Source organism: Crocodylus porosus, unplaced genomic scaffold (assembly GCF_001723895.1).
Source record: "Crocodylus porosus isolate Cpor-Errol unplaced genomic scaffold, CroPor_comp1, whole genome shotgun sequence".
In the NCBI taxonomy this organism is placed as follows: Eukaryota; Metazoa; Chordata; order Crocodylia; family Crocodylidae; genus Crocodylus; species Crocodylus porosus.
Window position 1 is genome coordinate 183,536,905 of NW_017728886.1, and position 20,083 is coordinate 183,556,987.

At 38.7% G+C, this 20,083-nt stretch overlaps 1 protein-coding gene across 1 annotated transcript in view; it reads left to right on the top strand.

The window, feature by feature from the left end:
• The window catches only part of AKAIN1 (A-kinase anchor inhibitor 1), a 17,122-nt gene extending 7,169 nt beyond the window's left edge, over positions 1-9,953 (top strand). The window contains exon 2 of the mRNA XM_019546473.1: positions 7,087-9,953. Within this exon, the coding sequence (XP_019402018.1) occupies positions 7,087-7,274 (188 nt within the window). The 3' untranslated portion in view covers positions 7,275-9,953. The remainder of the gene's footprint in view (positions 1-7,086) is intronic.
• The last annotated feature ends 10,130 nt before the right edge of the window (positions 9,954-20,083 follow it).

A 20,083-nucleotide genomic window follows, 5' to 3' on the forward strand; every position in this document is an offset into this window, starting at 1 on the left:
GCAAACTTTTAAGCCCCGGCCAGACTTCCGGGTCCAATCCCGGAAGTTGGACGGTACCCCGGGCTTTCTCGCTCGGGCCTGGTCCCCTGGGGTCCTGGCCCCCTCACAATACCTTTCTTCTTGTTGACTTGGGATGCAATCCATTCTGTTAAGAACATAGATAAGTTAGTCAAAATAGTGTCAAACTACAAATTAAGAGTCTATATATAGCTATGTGAAATAGGTCTATAGGCAGTCTCATCTGAGGCAACGTAACATTCCTTCTAGTAATTTGTACAATCCAAGACTTTGTTGCATATTAGAAGCCTGTAATCGGAACAAGATGTGTATCAGTACTGGCAGAAATGAAGTTTGACTAGTAGTAGACTACTTGAGGTTTCTGCAGGATGTTTTTATCTAAAGTCAAAGTGGGTAAGCTATATTTTTGCTGTATCTGACCTCACAAGTATCTGTAGAAATCTTATCGGAAGATGCCCTTTGTCTCCATCTACAACAAACCCTGAAATCAGGGATGAATCAGGCCTAGTAGTTCTCTTCTAGCTCTGTTAGACAAGAAGTACCCTACTATCATCTACTCCACACTTTTTTTTTCTTGTGAGATGCATCTTTCAAAAGACTATGCCTAATTCAGAATAACTGTTGAACACATTAAATCATCCATGCTGATTATTGTATTTATTCAGCACTTGTCAGGGTGTCACTCCTCCAGCAAGCCCCTTCTGGCATTTACTCCAACTTCCTAACCCATTATAAGTATAATCCTTCTCTTCCATAAGATTTTACTTTATGCTAGTTACTCTCTGGTAAGAACACATTTGATTTGAATAATTAATAACAGAGTTCTCAGTTGTTTTATTGTTAGTAAACGGTGTATTTGGCCCGTTTAGAACTTGAACATTCAAGGTTCAACATTCAGATCCTTTTTTTAAAGATATGAATGACAAAATATTACATCAGACATTTTTGGATGGCTTGTACTTCCATCCCTGTTCTGGAAGTGGAGCACAGAGACATAATTCCATTCCTGGAAGTAACATGCAGCAGCCCTTTCACAGATTACCTTTTCCCCGCCTCCCTGCCAATGCTGGCTGCATTGTGTGTTGCAAAACTGGAAATCAGGGCAAAGTCTCTGCTAAGGTTGTGATACCCCTACATATTTTAATAAAAAGGAGTGCTAAAACTTCCCCAAACTACACTTTAGGATCAAACGCAGTAATAAATCTTAATTGCAAACACAGAAGAATCGCATGTTTCAGGCTTTCTACTGGTTGCCGCTAGGGGCCAGCAATAATTTTTTTACCTCCATAAATTCATTAGGTAGTTTCTGTTTCTGTGGTGGTGGGTTCCCCCACTCTCCAACCTTCCCTTGAAGCACTGAACATTAGTCATAGCTCAACATGATTTTAGGCTGTGGTGTGCCAAAAACCTCTTCGGTGTCTGACTGGATGGTCCGACTGTCAGGTTTGAACCTGTGTCAAACTGGTAAGGATCACAGTGGTTTTCTTACTTCCTCCTCTATCTAGAATCATCAGAGTGTACTTTAACCTAACACAATCTGTTGCCATTTTAGTAGCCAAGGCATTGGTGGTACCCTTGTCTCCTTAGCTTGAAGGATTTATTTTTAGGGTGCCTTGTGGCTGTTATGTCTAACGGCAGCCAGAGTAGCTGATCTTGTGGACTCTTTTGGACCAATAATTGCCCCACATAATGAAACTGCTTTTAAGTATTTTTTGATATCTTAAATATCTTTTTCTCCTTCCTCTGGGAATCAGATTAACTAGTATTGTCCCAAGACATTCCATAGTAAGTCATAGCTTTGTGACCCTCTAGAAAATAGACAGAGAGTCAATATTAGACCTTTAATAAAAAGAAAAAAACATTGTTACTGTAGCTACATAATTTACACTTCATCTGTAGAGCCTAAAACCAGATCTCTTGTTATTGGCTTCTACAGAGAGATTTAGTTAAAACCCGCCCCTCTTCCTGCAAGCAACCTAATGGAATTGATTATTCATGTGTCAAGTTAAGCATGCATGTGAGTGTTGGTAGGTTTAGGACTGTGGTGACTGCCACATTCAGTCATAATATAAAATGAATGGGCACTGATAGACGTGGGGCAAAAAAAACAGTGCTTTACCAAAAGAGGAACCACATCAGTTTGGCCTACCTCCCAAGGGTCTGTATAGATCGTATACTTCACCGAGGCTTTTTGGCACTTTTCTTTAATAGCTGATTGGTAAAAGCCTCACTGAATCAGCTATTGGATAAAAGCACCAAAAAGCCCCACTGAAGCATGCCATCTATACACAGATGCTGGGGAGCAAGGTCAGACTGATGTGGTTCCTCTTTTGGGCATGTGCTGCACTCAGTGTTGGGCAGGGGTGGCCAAAATGCAGCCTGCGGGCCAGATGCGGCCCACCAGGCCATTCCATCTGGCCTGCGGGACCCCTAAAAAATTTAGAAAATTAATATTTATCTGCCCCTGGCTGCTTGTCATGTGGCCCTTGAAGTCTTGCCAAAACTTAATAAGTGGCCCTCCGCCCAAAATAATTGCTTGACCCTGGTGTAGGGGCATGCCAAGCTGGAAGTACAATGCTGTTTTGGGGTTTTTTTCTATGCCTGTCAGCGGTCAACATGACTAATCCATGCCCTGATCTATGACTCCAGGAAACCTTTAAATCTTCTCAAAATCTACTCATTTTGGTTGAGTTTTCAGTATTGAAACAAATTAAAAATGCAATTAATGCAGAAGCTTTTTTATCTTTTGCTGTGAGTTATGTCTACAGAATCATGATACACGTTACAAAATACCTCAGGGAAGAGCCTTACTAAGGTTTTCCAAATATTAGTCTGGTGGGTAGAGGAAAATATCACTCTTTCAGCTACTGTTGCAAACCTAAAAACCAAAGCACAGTTCTTCATTCTCAGGAATGAGTGGGGCAGGGGTACATCAGAACTGATGCAAAAATCATTAATAATTACTGTAATTATACTGTGTTATTATGATAGATCATTACAAACTCACCTGGCTCTTACAGTTTTAAAAATATCTTAATTTCTATACTCTTGATGTTTGAAGAATATAATTTATTCATACTGGCTATTTCATTAAATGAGATGCTCTAGCTAATTAAAGACATTTCAAGGGGTTTCTGTTTTTCTGCTTTCTGACCTGAAGAAAGAATCTGATGTGTCTCATGTCATCTGACCCCAGCGCTCTTTCCTGCCCAGGTCAAGGGGTTGGTCTTGATGACCTACTGAGGTCCTTCCAACCCTAACAACTATGAATCTGTGTCAGCGATGATAATACCCTGGGTCATAAAACCCCCAGATGTAGGTGTACAGACTCAACAAAACTTTTAACATTTCCATTTTGTTTTAATTCTTTATACACTTGTTTTTTATGCTATACTTTGGAATATCAGCATCAGATATTAGCATTTGTGCTTTTTATATACAATTTCACTATACACTATTTGAATACACTTTAAGTTGTGAATGAACTATGCAGGCAGATTGAGAGTTTGCCTTTTGACCAAATGATTTCTAATCAATGGGACTGTTTCCTCACAGGACACAATTCTTTGTACAAATCACGAGTTTGGTATAGACATACTCTTTCTTTTTCAGAGATAAAATGATAAAATATGTTAAAACAGCTAAAATACCTTCCATTTCTGTAGAATTGGGGTTACAAGCAAAAAGGAATATAAGGAAGCATTACTGAAACCAGAAGCTTTTATAAATGACAGTTCTCCTTCACTCCTCTTAGCAAAAAAGGCTGCCACTTCACAGCACCCGTTACAGTGTATTTGGCTCACCCACTCAAGCAAGCAGTTGACAGCTAAAAAGAAGAGCAAAGAGGCTGCAACACAACCCTACCTGTAGTTGTGTTGTACAAGTACACAAGGCACCTGTAATTTCATGCTGTTTCAGCATGAAACTACAACAACATTCCTGATACTCATGGGTGAGACCAGATTCTAAAGCATTGCTCCCATGGAACTAATTTAATTTTTCTGATATTAAGAGGAGATCATTGTAGTTAAAAAGTTAACATCTCCTCCTAATAAACACCAAATTATTTGGAATATGCAGTACGAAGAGAAGCCAAAGGCTGAACTTTGGCAAACAGAGAAATAATGGGATTAACTTCTGCTTTAAGTTTCCTGACTAAATGCAACTCCTTTAATGGCCTCTTTTAAGTAACTAAGGTAAATAGTTTTGTGGCATTCAGTTATGATAACTCAGTTTGCCTGTTTATAAAAGATTTAGGTTATCTGTAATACCCCAAACACAATTCATCAAGACTAAATTAAATCCTTTTGCCTATCTATGATGTACTGAAGCAGGGCTGCCACTAATCTGGGAAGTGAAACCAAGGGTACATTCTCTCTCAAAGGTGTAACATTGGAGAGATGTGCAGAAGAGATTATGTCTGAAGTAACTGTTCTTTGTCCTGGTCAAGTAAAGCTTTTCTTTACTTCAATAATTGTCATAATGTTGGTTGCCTCTAGCTGCAGTGTTTCCTAAGCCATGACAAACTCCCCTCTAGCATACCCCCCACAACTAAGTAGGGGTTTCAGCTTCAAGGCTGACAATTATTTTGACCTGTCATACCTTGCTTTCCTACAGCATGAATTATTTACTGAACTTTAAGATAAAATGACTTGGAGCTCAACAACTTGAAACTCCTCCTTTGAGTCTGGGCACTGCACAGCCACATACCATTAGGCCCAGGCCGGGCAATTTAAAGTGAGTTAATGAAAATAACATCCCTGTTAAGTCCTTTTCCGTCAGTACAAACCAAGAGTGTTGCAAACTAAGGACCTGATCTGGCAACAAACTTCATATATATGCAGGAGCCCATTTGCCAAGAGGTTGTTTCAAGTTCAGTACAGTCAATACCTTGTAACTGTTTCCATAAAGATATAAAGCAATTATGCCACTTAATCCATACTTCAATTATATATTCTCTGCCTCTATTAATATTATATATGAAGAGGTTAAGTTAGTTTTCATTTAATCATAATTTCTTTTACCCACACTTCCATCCTGGTTTGAAATTTCATTTGAGCTTTCAGTTGCTGATTTCTGAATCTCATTTTAGTGTTTGTCATTAAATAATTTAAATTAGGGTTTTTTTACACTGCAGAATATTTTGTTCATATGTACATCTCTATTCAGACTAAATCATGTGAAGATCAAAACTGTTGTGCCACCTTGTGCAAATAAGTAGCATAATACATCATCTAACACACTAGAACAGAGGTTAATAACGATGTTCCTATTAAAGGCTGAGTCTTCTAATCCAAATGTATGTATTCATAAAAAGTATGACAAATGTTCTGGATGGAAAATATACCTAAGTGCTACCAATATGCATTTTAAAAATACTAATTTGCTTGAAAGTTAGTTCAGCCTTAGAAATATGTACATAAATTAAAATTGTACTTAGATCTGAGAAATTAATCCTTATATCTTTAATCAAAAATTCTAAATACTCAGACATTTCTTAAGAAGATTATGTTAAACACTGTTTATGAAAAGGCAAACAAAAACATCTTATAAAGAGCATGTGTTGTATTTATGTTTGCCGAAATTGCTCTCCTTGTAAACCAGAGCCTTAAACTTTTAACCCCCAACTTCCTTTCTTCTTTAAAATGCATAGCCTTTCTTTATGCAACATGTCCTTATAATCTCTGATGTTCTCCTGTAAGTTATGTAATCATGTATCAACATGCATCACATTTGATTGCATACTTGTGTGAGGAGATGAAGTTGCTTCTAAAGATAAAGGCTGTGCACCCACTTGTACAGTTGCTGTGTAAGTTGTCTATTGCAAAATAGTAGTCAAAATTTCATAGATGAAAATGAAAATTCATGGGTCTTTAGGTAGAAACAGAAGTAGTGTACTGTAAGACACTATCAAGGAGTTAAAAACAACCATATCTTCTGAGAGGGGGAGGGATTAAAAAAATCTTCCTTGGGTAAATTTTCTTAAGATATTGTCAATGCTGTGCTTTCTTTCAGATGAATAAGCAAAAGGGGTGATTTGAGTAATAAAAGGATAGTTGCTGTAGAAAAATAATATATAAAGGAACATTTTCATCTGTCTCAAACTTCTCCCCCTGCAAACAGTTTAGGGCAAGTGATGACTAATACATTTTCTCCACAGTCTAAGATTTTCCTCCAATATACCTCATTGACCATGCTGCCATTGGTCTCCTTTAGTTCATGAGAGATGCGACTTCAGTTTTCTGCCAAGTATCTGATTCTACTTTCACTAAACTCCATTTTACACCTGTGTAACTTCATTGACCTCAGTGGAACTACTGACTCACATCTGTTAAATGTAAGCAGAATCAAGCATTTAGTGGGTTAGCTTTACAGTAACACTTCACCAATTTTTTGCAAGGATAGCGAACAAAGTGAGTGAGAATTATTGGTTCAAAGATTTACAGTAGTATGATAACCTTGAACATGCTTCCTTCCTGGGGCACATGAGCATTGTTAAAGCTGGTGTGTAGCAATCTGACATTAGCAACAAAAAAGAATGAGAGGGATTTGATCACAAGATGCAAACATTTTGAAGTTCAGGGGTGGATAAAACAGCTCTGGTATGCGCATGCAAAAGTTTCTGTTTGCACATGGTGTGGAGGCTTTTATGCAATTTTTAATCCACTCTGTACTTCTTCTTTCTGTAACCATCAGATTCCCTAAGAGATTTTTCCTAAGTGTCCCCCTAAGCTCAAGAAACACAGTGGGGAATCTGGCATATGCCAAACAAGCTACTCTTGGACTGAAACCACACTAATTGCTGTAACTTAAAGAAGTCCTACCTTTTTGCAATTTTTCCCCCAAACCAACTAGCATGTTCCCTTCATAGAGAATAGCTGCAGAGCCAGCCAAGAGTTTAACAAGTCAAGTGGAAACGCATGGAAAAGGACACTATCAGTTTTAGGGCAGAAGGCAGGGCAGGCAGGGGTTACCTTTCCATTAACAGATTGTTAAGACGTTTTTCCTTTCACATTTAATATGTTTGTAGGAGCATTTTTTTCACATTTACGTTTTTTTCCTTGATAGGTGAGAAACCTGGAAATGAACAAGAAGTGAGGTTACAGAATGCCAGCAAGCAGATAGTGCAAGCTGCTATCCTACAAGCTGTACAGCAAGTCTCCCAGGAGAATCAGCAAAAGGAGAAGAAAATAAACAGCAGTGTGAGCCTCCAGCTAGAAAGAGGGGAATTAACCAAGAAACATGAAAAGAAGTAAAGGCATGAACCCTTTGTTCTGGTCCTCCAGTTTGAAATAATTCCAGCCTTCCTTTTAGTTTCAGCTGTTGTTGCCAGTGCAATGTCACTACTGTAAAGCAAACCAAAGTATAATCAGCACTTAGACATAGAGTAAAACTGCAATAGTCCTCAGCTGAGAAATATTAAGTGCATTAGGTGACTAACTTCATATTTATGCAGTGCCTCTTAAACATAACAGAAAACAATACTATAGCTATACAAGTAGTTTCAAGCACAATCTTCTCTAAAGATAGTTTTATATCCAAAAGCTTGTTGTTACTGCATTTCTATATGAATGTTGTGTGCTTCATCTGTGTCTATTCAACGGGCAAATATCTTCATACAGTTATGGGCTTCCCAAGGATTACCTGTGTCAACCGAACTGTGTGTTGTGGCATGCTGGAGAAGAGCTTGAAACATGAGTCCGTATTTTTTTCATCGAGGCTGGGCTGCACAAAGTAGGAGCAGTAAAATGGATTTGGAAACTTCCAAGAACTAATCTAATTTCAGCCCAAGAAAGTGTAAGGTCTAGAACTATGATCTAGAACTACTGGGTTGTCCTTTTTTTTAAGTATCCTGAAGCTGGTCTAAATGTTTAATCTGCACAAAAATCATTTGTGCCTTTTCATTTTGTCAATATTAAAAGAAGACAGACAGAGGAGGTATTATACAGGTGCCTAACTGTTCCTTTGATTTTGCAAACATATCTATGCTTAGATTTATAAGAATTAAAACTAATGTTTAAAATATTTAAAGATTTTTAATTTAAAATGTATGAAAATTCTGGTGGATGAAAATACACTGTGAATTAATCTGGGCATTATAGTCATTTCCCATTTGCTGGGTCTAAAATAACTTCAGCTCTGTACAATTTTCACATAAATTCACTCAAATGGCAGTACACTTGGTTGGGGTTGGTACTTAAATTCCCTTACATGGTAATTCCAAATTTCTATAGAAGTGTACAATAGCCATGGGAAAAAATTATTCAGTACTACTTTCAATTTGTGCTCAGCTATTAAACTGTAGGTTGTATTCCTGTGCCAGTGACATGAATAAGAGGTTATTCAGGTCAAGGAATGACCTATACTATTGCCTCAACAGAATGTCTCTATTAGTGGACACAATGACAAGCAGGGGCATGTGATTTGCAGAGCCATAAACTACATGTGTGGAATGTTAAAACATGGCCCCTGATGCAAATTTGCAATGTGGGGGCAAAATTTGCTACTGGGATTTCCAGGTAGCAAAAAAAAAGTGCTAGAAAAAAAGGCTGCATAGCACATGCTACAATAGCGTGCACTGGCACAAATGAAGGTTTGGTCCTCCAGTGAGACACTCTGGCTGCCATCCAGAGTATCCGTATACTCCATTTCTGCCCCGGCTACTCCAGCATCCCAGGGGTCAGGAGGAGCTAGCCAAGGGCAATTTGTCCTACAGCATATTTATGCTGCTAGTATTTGCACCACTGCAAGTGAATGCCCTGGCACATCTGGACGCAGCCAATGGGTGCAAGCCATAGTTTGCGTAGAACTATTTCATTTGGAGAAGGGGAGACTAGCTTTTCTAACTGCCTTTGCTACTCATGGATAGGTTTCTTAGAGAAGCTTTTGGTTTATGGATGAATTGGTTATTACACAGTACATCGCACAGCTAGTGCTGAAAACCTTTAGGGGTCTTTCTAGTGGCTGAAGTCTTAACTTCTTAATATCCACACATGCTGTAATGCTAACCTCCTAAATCTGCATGGCTGTAATGTCTTTAACTGATTATTTACACCAGATAATAATATATCATATTTTACTTAGGTAACTTAATCTATTTTAATCTAGTTCAACAGGCAAAGGAAAATTCCATATGATAAAACTAGTATTTCTTAGCCCTTAAAATATGAAAAATTGGACAGCCACTAAACAGCCTTCACTTACTCGTATCATAGTGCATTTTACCATGTAAATTTTCCGAGTGAAACATCCAAAACCTAAGAGAAGGCACAAGTTGGTCAATCACGAGTGCTAGCCTTTGGTTAAGGGATGGCTCTTTTCTAGGCAATCAATATCTTACTAATCTCCCAGAAAGTTTAAAGATCTGGCTCAAGAGTTAATGACCAAGTTTGGTGGGCAAGCAGGGACTATTTATGATATGATGTTAAGCTGGAAAGATTTTAGCACTGAATGTGGCATTTTCCATTTATTATAAATTTGTTTTTACATTGTCTTTTTAACCAAGAAATGTTTTGTGTTGCACAACTTGAATGGATGGGAAAAAGGAAAGCAATGTTCAGATTTCCTAGGCAACTTTTTCAGAGTGCTAGAAAAGAGACCGGGGGAAGATAAATGTAGAGCTCAAACTAAGCACTCAACCTAAAACTAAGATATGACATAAAAAGTTATGTTTAATTTCTGGTGTGAGATATATCCGTACTTTTTGTTCATAATCTGGCAACGCACTAATTATATTGCATATGAATTTTATTAAGAACTAAACTGAATATTGCAGCTACAGTTAGAATATCTTGCATAATTGTTCATAAAATCATAAGATGGGCAGACAACATGTTAATTCAAGTCTTTTTTTTCAATGTCTAACTGGCTTTCCAATGTCAGAACAGCATCTTGAAATGGAATTTCTATCCACAATAATAAACATATGCAAATTATCTTAGAGTCCTTTTGTATGTGGTAACATCAAATACAAATGCCAATGAATTAATACACTCGAGTAACGGATTTTTTAAATGAAACTGACATAGGTTATTCACATTTTGGAAATGAAAGCACTTGGGATAGAATATGTCAATATGCTTGAAAAAATATGGCACTTGCTACAAATCACAGGTTATCCACTTATGCCCTGATTTGGGGGTAGAATCTATGAGAGTAGACCCACAGGCTTTTGCTTCATCTCACTGATCAAAACTAGTCTTTGTGAAAATACAGGGATCCATAACCACATAGCTGTTTGTACAACCAGGTGCTTAGTGGGTTAAGAAGTGGTCCTCTGGTAATATATTCCTGCTCACAGTAGCAAGGGACTATCAAAAGCAGAGTTTCCTTTCAAGTCATTCTCATTAATCAGGTTGTGGTTCTGTTTTGCTTGCTTAAAAATGGATGTTTCATTCTCCTAATACTTGCTTTCGTAGAATTTTCATCCTTTAAGAATTTATATGGGTTTCATGTATGGACTTGCTAATCCAAGACTAAAAAAATACTAGTTCACTTTTTTTACTTATTTGACTAGCGCTTCGGGGACTTTACAGCATACTTTTCCTTTTCTGTTCATTAAATATTTATGCAAAACAAGCTGCAGCTACAAATTAATGTTATGAAAGAAAGGAAGCATTTTTCAACTGTGTGGCAGATGGTCTCTTTACTTACATTAGACCATTTAAAACAATCCAACCTATTTGCATTTTCTCAAGACTAAAGCTGAATGTAAAAGTGGCAGAAACATAACCTCTTTGTGCACTGAGAAGTTTAAAATTGATGTAAGCTGATAACTGCAAATTTGTGAAATATACGTATGGACTCTGCTGATTCAGAAATATCAACATATCCATAAAATGTTTCCTGCATGTATCTGTACTGAAAAGCATACAGAATTCACAATTCATGTAGAATGCAGCTGCTTGGCTGATGTTGTGAGATGGAAGGAAAATATTACATCAGTCTACTGAAGCCTTGTCATGTTCCCTGCCTGAGCTTGGATTCAATTCAAGGTACTGATTGCAATGTATAAACTCTTGGTTATAATGAAACTGTTCCTGTAAGGAAGTTAGGGCCAAACGCTTCCTGTGTCTAATCATATAATTGCCCTCCTGCACATCTGCTGATTTCTTTTAGTAAAACTTTATATCACAAAGGACATAGGCAACACATGTATATCGCACTACAGAACCAACCTAGCCCACAGGTTTCCAAAGCTGTTAATCATAACAACACTGAACTCCCTAAATGCAGAGATATGCATATCTAGTCAAATCAATCAAGCCAACATTCTTATAGGAACACCTCTAAATATATAATGGCCCTTAGGTCTTAACTAAAAAGTATACACATAAACACATTAGAACAGTAAGAACCAATCCAGATGAAGATATAACCCATTCTGTGTGGTGGTTTTACTATATCCTTTTGTCTTCTAAATCATTCCCTCCATGTACGCCATTAATACTGCTTTCCTTTTATTCAACTTGTTATTTAGTAATGTCTCTTTAATCATAACATTTAGGTACCTATAGCAATGTTCTCCCAATAGTTCTCTAACTACTACTTTTATCACCTCTTCCTTCTTCTTGCTACTTTTTCCTCCCATGAACTTTGAAAGGCAAATTGGCATCTCCATCTCTCTGTGTCCCTCTATCAGCACCCTGTCCTGTAATGTGTGTACAAAGATATTTATCATTCCTGTGGTTGCAGTTCTTGCATTGTTTGGACCTGGTATACCATGGATACATAGATGTTAAGTGACCAACCTGCCCATTGTAGTAATAGTTTACTAGAGATCAAGACTGTTCTAAAGCCCCACTCTCTGGCAGATGTAAGGCTGCTCCACAGCACCCAATAAACCTCTGTTTTTCTGCTATCAAGGACAAAGACAAAATCTGATCATTGAATAGAGATCTGGATCTGAACCCTGTCCAAACTCCCCAGTCGAATCAGGATTTTCTCACTGGGGCCCAAGACAGTCACCTGTCTCCTTAACCAATCCAGTTAGCTTATATCATACCAGAGGCAGTGAACCATGATCATGAACATCATTACCAAGGTGCTTGAGCAGCATCAGGCCTTCAATGCTGTGGGCCTGTTCTGGCTCCATCCCTTCTGGCTATTTAAGAAGGGAGCCAGGAATTGCTAAGCATGGTTTGGCTACTGAAGAGGTCAGAACGCTTGAAAGGGTAGTGGATGAATGTTTCTGCCACTTCCTTGCAAAGGGATAGAGAAAATGGTGGGAGCAATGCAACAGAAGGCTACAGGGCTTACAGGATGAACTGAGAGTCACTGCTGAGGTACCTTGTGTGAAAGGTATTTGTGATGCAATGTAAAAAGTGTGAGACTTGTAGGATGTTGGGCAGGGCAACAGGATAATTGACTCTGGTTGAGGCTGGTCTACAGTGTTGTTTTTATTTAATTCCCCTTCTTGATATCTGCTTGTCCTCTGTGTATTCTGATTTCTGAAGAACTTGGTGACTAAACTATAATCACCACTCCTACTTAAGAATTTTACCTGACGTGTCCCAATTTCAGATGCCACTACTGTAGGCCCCATACTGCTCCCCTGCACTATATCTATTATGTGAGTTTAGGAATCTGTTCCCTCACTATCAGGCCATCCATGGGACCCAGTAAACCCTCCTGTTCCAAACCATGGCAGGCTCAGTAGTCCTTTCTCCTCCAATTCTCCTGGGCCTTTGACAGCCAGTTTCCTTAATTGTTTCTCTTTTTACATCACTGAAGTGCAGTTGCAGCAGCACCGGAAGCCAAGCACTTAGACACAGAGCCAGCAGAATCTTCAAGGACTAAAGCACCACTTTCTCCCCCACTAGCTAGCCAACCCACACATGAAAAGAGTGCAGTTCCCTCTGATGGATGGCCTCAAGGGGCCGAGCTTCTCAGGTACATTTGCCCTGGCAATGATAAATTTACCATCAATTTTTACTTTAATTGTACACATAGAAATGCTTGTTTTACAAGTCCCACGCTACTAGTGAGTTGCTTTGATGTGCAGGCAGGGGGACATGTTTACAGATCCAGAATTAGGGTCCTAGATTAGGATGATCGAATGTGCATACAAAGTTTAAGGTTAATTACTTATTTCTTATGGTTCTGTGTAACCGAGAAATATGGTCTAGTTAATTATACAGTATTACCTCATTTCTAAGAAATCAGGCTGGCTCTGCTAGTCTTGTATATTAGCAACATTTGGTGTGCAAATGGTGTTGTTATCAGTAAATGTCAGTCTTCAGTCTCTAAAAATGCCTGTCACATTTCATTTGGGCATGCATATGATTACATTGCGGTTCCCACCACCGCTGAGGGCAGACAATAAAGAATGAGTTCATGTGATTGTTCAGTTCCTTAATCTTTCGAGACCAATTTTATTTCACTCACGTGCCTGTATCGATAGAAACAGAAAGCACTTTCACAGTATGAATTTTCAGATTGTTTATGACAAGAGATGTGTCATTGCTCAGGTAGATGCCAAACATTCTTCAGAGGGACAAGGACATTCAACTTATTTTTAATACATCTGACTGGAAGACAATGTTTCAGTCTTGCATGGCAATTTAGCATGTGTCTGGAGGCATATATGTCAAACTACAAACTCAGCATCATTTTGATTGTAAGACAGCACTGAACCATCCCTGTAGTCTTTTTGCTTCCATCTTGGACTAAAATTCAAAAACAGGTTACTGCACAGTGAACATTACCAAGCAATTTAGAGTTAGTAGCAATGAATGACTTCCACTGGCAATGCATACTAAAAATATGGGCAGAGCTAAAAGAAACCTTTTTTTTGTATGCACTTCAGGCAGGTGGGACCCAAGCAACCAATTACCTGATAGGGAAATTGGAAATTACCAGATATGTCAAATGACAGAGGAGACTGGAAGTTATAAAAGGACCTGGGTTGCTTCTACTCTTAGTAACTTGCTCTTTAACCAGAACAAACAGGCAGGGGAGGAGGAAACTTTAAAACCCCCTGCAAGCACTGACCAAAACCAAATGAATCACTGAGTTCTGGGGGAAGTCTGAAGAAGAGAACCCCCTACTGTTATGTGGTGTGTGATCACCTCCCTTTCCTCCTGTAAGATTGATGTATCACTGGATTTAACAGTAAAACTTTGTAAATTGCAAGTGTTACTTGCCTCCAGTACCACGTCTCAAGGTTTTAAACTAAGAAATAAGTAGCTCCCAAAGGAGTAAAACTCTGCAGTGCATGTGTCTGAGTAACTGGGGTGTCTCATGGAGCCACCACTGTTCCTGGGCACTCAGGACAGCTGGCCCATAGGGTCCTTTTCCAAAAAGTGACTCAGGATAGAGTCTATCCCTGGGAGGTGTGATGGAACCTAACCACACTCGGGGATTCAGCATTTGTGTCCAAAGACAACTGCCTTGTGAACAAGGGGAGTTCAGCCCAGATTCTGATACCTTGCTTTGCAGGAAGTAAGTACCTGGTTGATTTTAGAATTAGGACTTAATATATATGTGTGTGTGTGTATCTATGTATACAACATCAAATGCATAGCTAGGGTATAATTTTATTTTATTATACATATAATTTAATTATATCATATAGATATATTTTATATAATATATAGTTATAATTTTATTTGATTCTATATAATATATACTTTATTATAATTTTATTGAATTATATGTATTTATTATAATGTTATTTACATATATAATCAAATAAAATTATACCCAGCTGTGCATTTGATGTTGTACACATATATATATAAAGTCCTAATATAGATACACACACACACACAAACATACACACAGACACACAAAATTATATCCTAGCTGTGCATTCAATGTTGTCTCATCAGTTTCTACATTCATATGCAAAGGCAATAAATTTGTTGTTGTGGGCAAGTTACAATATGTGAAGTCTATTGTCTATGCAGTATAGCCCGACCATGTATAACAGTGGTGCTCAAAATGAATTGAGTCTGCCCATAAGGCCATTTCATCTATCCAGAGTTCTGTAAGTCTGGAAATTTAGCAGCAGGTGAGCAGCAGCAGTGTCAATTGCTGCTTTCTCTACTGCCAGGTTTCAAGAAGTCTGGAGAACCCCATAGGCTGGATGACATCCCAGATCATGCCAGCACATGGTAAGGTTGACATGTGGGGCCAGGCTGATACACACAGCCAGATCCAGCATGTGGGGCTGGGCTGGTGTGTAAGTCCAGTTCCAGTGCACTGACCTCACACTGCATAAGGCCTGCAGACTGACCCCACATGTGGGATCTGACTTGCTGACTGGCCCCGCAGTGCTCATCTGGAAGGTTGAATACCAGGTATGTATAACACACAAGTGATACACATACATTGCAAGTTAGCGACTTTATCTTCTGGGTATACACAGTTTCCTAATCAGTCTGTTTGTATTTTTTTAAGGATATTTTCTTATTTGTTTATGGTTAGAGTAACATGCAAAATGAAGACTGGCAAATCTGACTACAATTGGAATGGAGGTGGAATGTATTTCACCTGAATGTGGAATATTATATCCACACCCCATTGATGGCTTTAAGAAAATATTTACAAATAAGAAATATTTTCAGCTTGCTCTACTCTAAAAATGTGTATCTTATGTATAATTAAGCTAAACTTCCATTTTCTCATCCACAGTGATCCTTAAAACATGTAAGCACCCCTTGACTTTACATATGTTCTAAAATATATGTTCCAGAAACAATTCAATATGTAGCTGTTTTCTGTCAAGGGCACTAGAGGATTGCAATTAATCTTTCTACAGGCAAGTTGTACCTGTCCTTTGTAACGGACAATCTGCCAAGCCAGCCATTATGCATTAATTAGTCTGTATCCATCAAGGCCAACCAAAAAAGCTACAGATGCTGGCTGAGATTTAGAAATCAGATGTGTTTACATTTTAATTGTATTACAGGCATCTGATGGTTCTGTTTAAATGGCAGCTGCAGCTTGCTGAATGTTGTCTCCAGTACACTCCCTTTATGAAACCTACAAAATATAATTTTTATTCAAAACTGCCTTCTTAAACAAATGAATATTTTGAATGATATACAGTTAACAGCTACTTGCAGCTGAAAAAGTTTTAGCATCACTGTCTAGTACAGGACCTAACTGAAGCTAATGGGTGAAATTCTACCCTGCTGAAGTTACTGGCAAAGCTCCCATTGATTCAGATGGGTTGGCTTTTATCCAATAATACTCTTATTACTGACTTCAGTGGAAGCATGAACCATCCTCTATTGAGACATTATGCAAGTCATAGTCTCTATCTTGGCAGTAAGGTTTGGCCACAATACACACAGAGTTCAGCTGAATCCCTGAATCCCTGAGTTACCCCTAGACACTCTTATGTCAATAGTGAATGTATTTCTCTTACTAAGACTGCAACTAAAGGTCTCAGCTCAACATTTCAAGCAGCCTATGTATGAAAGGTTGGATATTTCTGTTAATATTTCCTCACAACCTTATTCAAAAGTCACTCAAATGGTAATTCAGCAGTATGTTGCTCTTGTACACTGATGTAGAACAGAACCTTTATAAATAACCTTTATCAAGAAATCAGTTTTAAGAAAAGGATATTTTACTGTTTCCCACAGTAAGGTAATGTCTTAACATCAATGCAAATGAAATAAAAATCTTAAAATGAGATTCCCTGCTATAATCAGTACCCTCAGGTTTGACTTAATCTGAAGCTATGATGTAATATTTTGTTACAAAAAATTATTTCACTGATGTGCTTTATGGTTGGAAACACATGCATACTCAAGATCACTGGTTAGAATTGGAAATAAACCACTAGTCCATCTCCCCATCTCTGTTTTCTCTGTAGTCAAGACTTCAGAGTGCCAAGCAATGTGGTGGAGTTTGCAAATGCTTCACTTAGAAGATCTCTCCCAAACCCTAATGAAGTTCCCTGAATACCAGAGTTTTCAACCCATCTGGCTGTGCAAAGGGGAGGAAGGAGGACCCGGGAAACTATAGGCCAGTTAGTCTTACCTCGATCCTGGGCAAGCTTTTTGAGAAAATGATTCTGGCACATATCCACAAGGGGCCAGCAGGGGAGATTATGCTTAGGGGCAACCAACACGGGTTCATTAGTGGCAGGTCCTGTCAGACCAACCTGGTGGCCTTCTTTCTATGACCAGATCACCAAATCCTTAGATGCAGGGGTAGCAGTAAACATAGTCTTTCTAGACTTTCAGAAGGTCTTTGACACTCTCTCTCACCCCATTCTCATTAAGAAACTGGGGGACTGTGATGTCGACACCCACACAGTCAATTGGGTCGCCAACTGGCTGGAGGGCCGCACCCAGAGAGTGGTGGTGGATGGGTCATTTTCGACCTGGAGGGATGTGGGCAGTGGGGTTCCCCAGGGCTTGGTCCTCAGGCCCGCACTGTTCAACATCTTCATCAGTGACTTGGATGAGGGGGTAAAAAACACTCTGTTCTAATTTGCTGATGACACTAAGATGTGGGGGGATGTGGGCATGCTAGAAGGGAGGAATAGGCTACAATTGGACCTAGACAGGTTACAGGGGTGGGCGGATAAGAATAGCATGGGATTCAACACCGACAAGTGCAAAGTGATGCACCTGGGGAGGAACAACCGGCACCATACCTACAGGCTGGGGAACTCCCTTCTCGTCAGCATCTTACAGATTAACTCATTCAGAAAGTCATAAGCTTTCGTAGGCTAAAGCCTGTGAATACTATCTGATGTAGCCTACAAAAGCTTATGCCTTTCTGGAAAAAGTAGCCTTATGGTGCCAGTCGATTCCTTTTATGAAGGGAAGGTGGATACAGAGAGGGAGCCAGCACACAATCAAAATGGAACAGAGGTGCAAGTGGCTCAAAGCATAACTCCTTCCAACCTGGACTGGGAGATCTAAATTAGACCCTTCTTTACCAGCCTATGGAAGGATTTACTGGGCTCCCATACTGTGCTCAAGGGAAGACCAGCTGAATTGTGCAGATCACACAAAAGGTTAATTTCTATAACATCAAAAATCTAGAGGATCCTATGCAGATTGGGGCCATATTGTTCTAACCACTGCTATTTACACAACATAAAACATAGCAACTCTACTTTTTGCCCCCGTCAAGTGGACAGTGAAAATAACAGGGATGTAAATCTTTCCAGTGGCAAAGCCAAAAATAGAAGCCCCAGTCAGTGATGTATTCACAAGACCTTACTGCCTTGCAGCTAGATAGTGGAGAAAATGCAATGAAAGACTATCCAGGCATTGATTCTATGTGAATCGAGGGGACAAACTGAGAAGATGGAGTAGACTGTCAATAGGTGTTCATCACCTTTGCTCTAAATAGGAGCAGAAATTAATGGATGGGATGCTACAGAGAGCAGGTGATTGGTAAAAATGTTTACTGACAAAGATCCTAATGCAGATATAATTACTGTTGCTTGAAATAATGTTTTTGAATTCAAATTCTCATTAACTGGCGAGGGCTGAATGTTATCCAGTGCAATTTGGGTCAAAATGTAAATACAACCTATTTAAATGAAAGATTTATGCAAAATGTTTTTAAAAGAAAAGCTAAGTGACTCAGCTTTTTGAAGCACAAGGCTCTAAACAAGCAGTTTATTTCCTGCAGAAGGAAAAAGCAGCAGTTATGAAAGTGAATTGCCAAGCTATGAGGTTTAGTTAGCTGTAATACACTGGCTTCTTTGGTATATTAACATGATCGATTGAGGTGCTTTAATTAACACATATTGAACTGATGCAATAAGTTTTTTAACAGTTGTTCAAAATTTTACAGGCGTGCATTAGAATTTAGAGCCCCCATGACTATTAAGCCTTGCCCATTGGAAATTAATTTCCTGTATTAATGAATTTCTGTATCTCTAGCCCATCTTATTTTCATATTATAGTTAAGTCTCTAGGTGAGAAATTGTTACAAGTCTGATAAGAAAAAATAGAAGTTCTAGTTTGAATTCATTATTAGGATAGGCACAATAAACAGATCAAAGCCAATTTGAGCTCTGCAACTAAAATTTATTTCACTGAATGATCTTATTTCATTGTGGAATGATGTCTGATTGAAAATATATTGCTCTGTGTTAATTAACTCATTTTGATACTGATTTGGGTGGAGTTATCTATGAAGCAGCATAAGTCATGCTTCCTGTTGATTGCTGCTTATTCTATAATCCTTCCCCTTTCATTTGATTTATGTCCTTTTCCCTTCCATCCTCTTGATGAAGTTAGCTAAGGTCTTTTCAGTATTAAATTACACAGAGCACACAGACTGATGATTTGGAGCCTTAAGCTCTTTAAACTGGCTGCTCCTTCTCTAGGCAAGCCTTTTTATTAAAGATTTATTTCATTTGCCCTTTGAAATGAGAGAATTACCTTCAATTTGGAAATTTTGCTAAGGTTATTCCCTGGCAAAAGGAAGTAAAATCAATCTAAGCTACTGCAGAACCATTTCTGTGATGTGTATATCACATGACCTTTAAAGAAATTGGACTGTAGTCAGGTTTCTGAACCAACATTGTTAATTTTTTTTAACACTATTGCAGTCGGGTTTATTTTAGAGCTGATTGGAACAGGTTAATTATGGCATCAAATAACCTGAACTGTGAAGAGTCTTGTTGATTTCAATGGGGCAGCAGGGGCTGTAGTTACAGGACAGACTGCTTCTCACTACTAATGACAAATGGACAGGGAGCACGGAGGGATTCACTAGGGAATGGAGATGCATGGGTGAAGAGGCTGAGCTCCCAACTTACCCGGTTCTCAGAAGAGACAGATAACACAGGCAGGGGGAGACTGAAGGTCCTACTGATGGAGAGAATAAAAAGATACCCTAAGTCTCCCATTTCCTAGTAGATAGTCTTAGACCTCACTTCTGACAATATCAGAGATGGAAATAAGCCTACTACTTCTTTCTGAAGTGGTTGATGAAAGACTACTGGTGCTCTTCAAAGGCAAACACATGTATGGGGGTGGGCCTCTTTTGAAGAAGAGGAAATTGTTGGGAGAGGTGTGGGGGCTGAAAAGATTTTAGCTGATGTTGAGAGGCCTTTAGAAAGGAACGCTTCGTATCA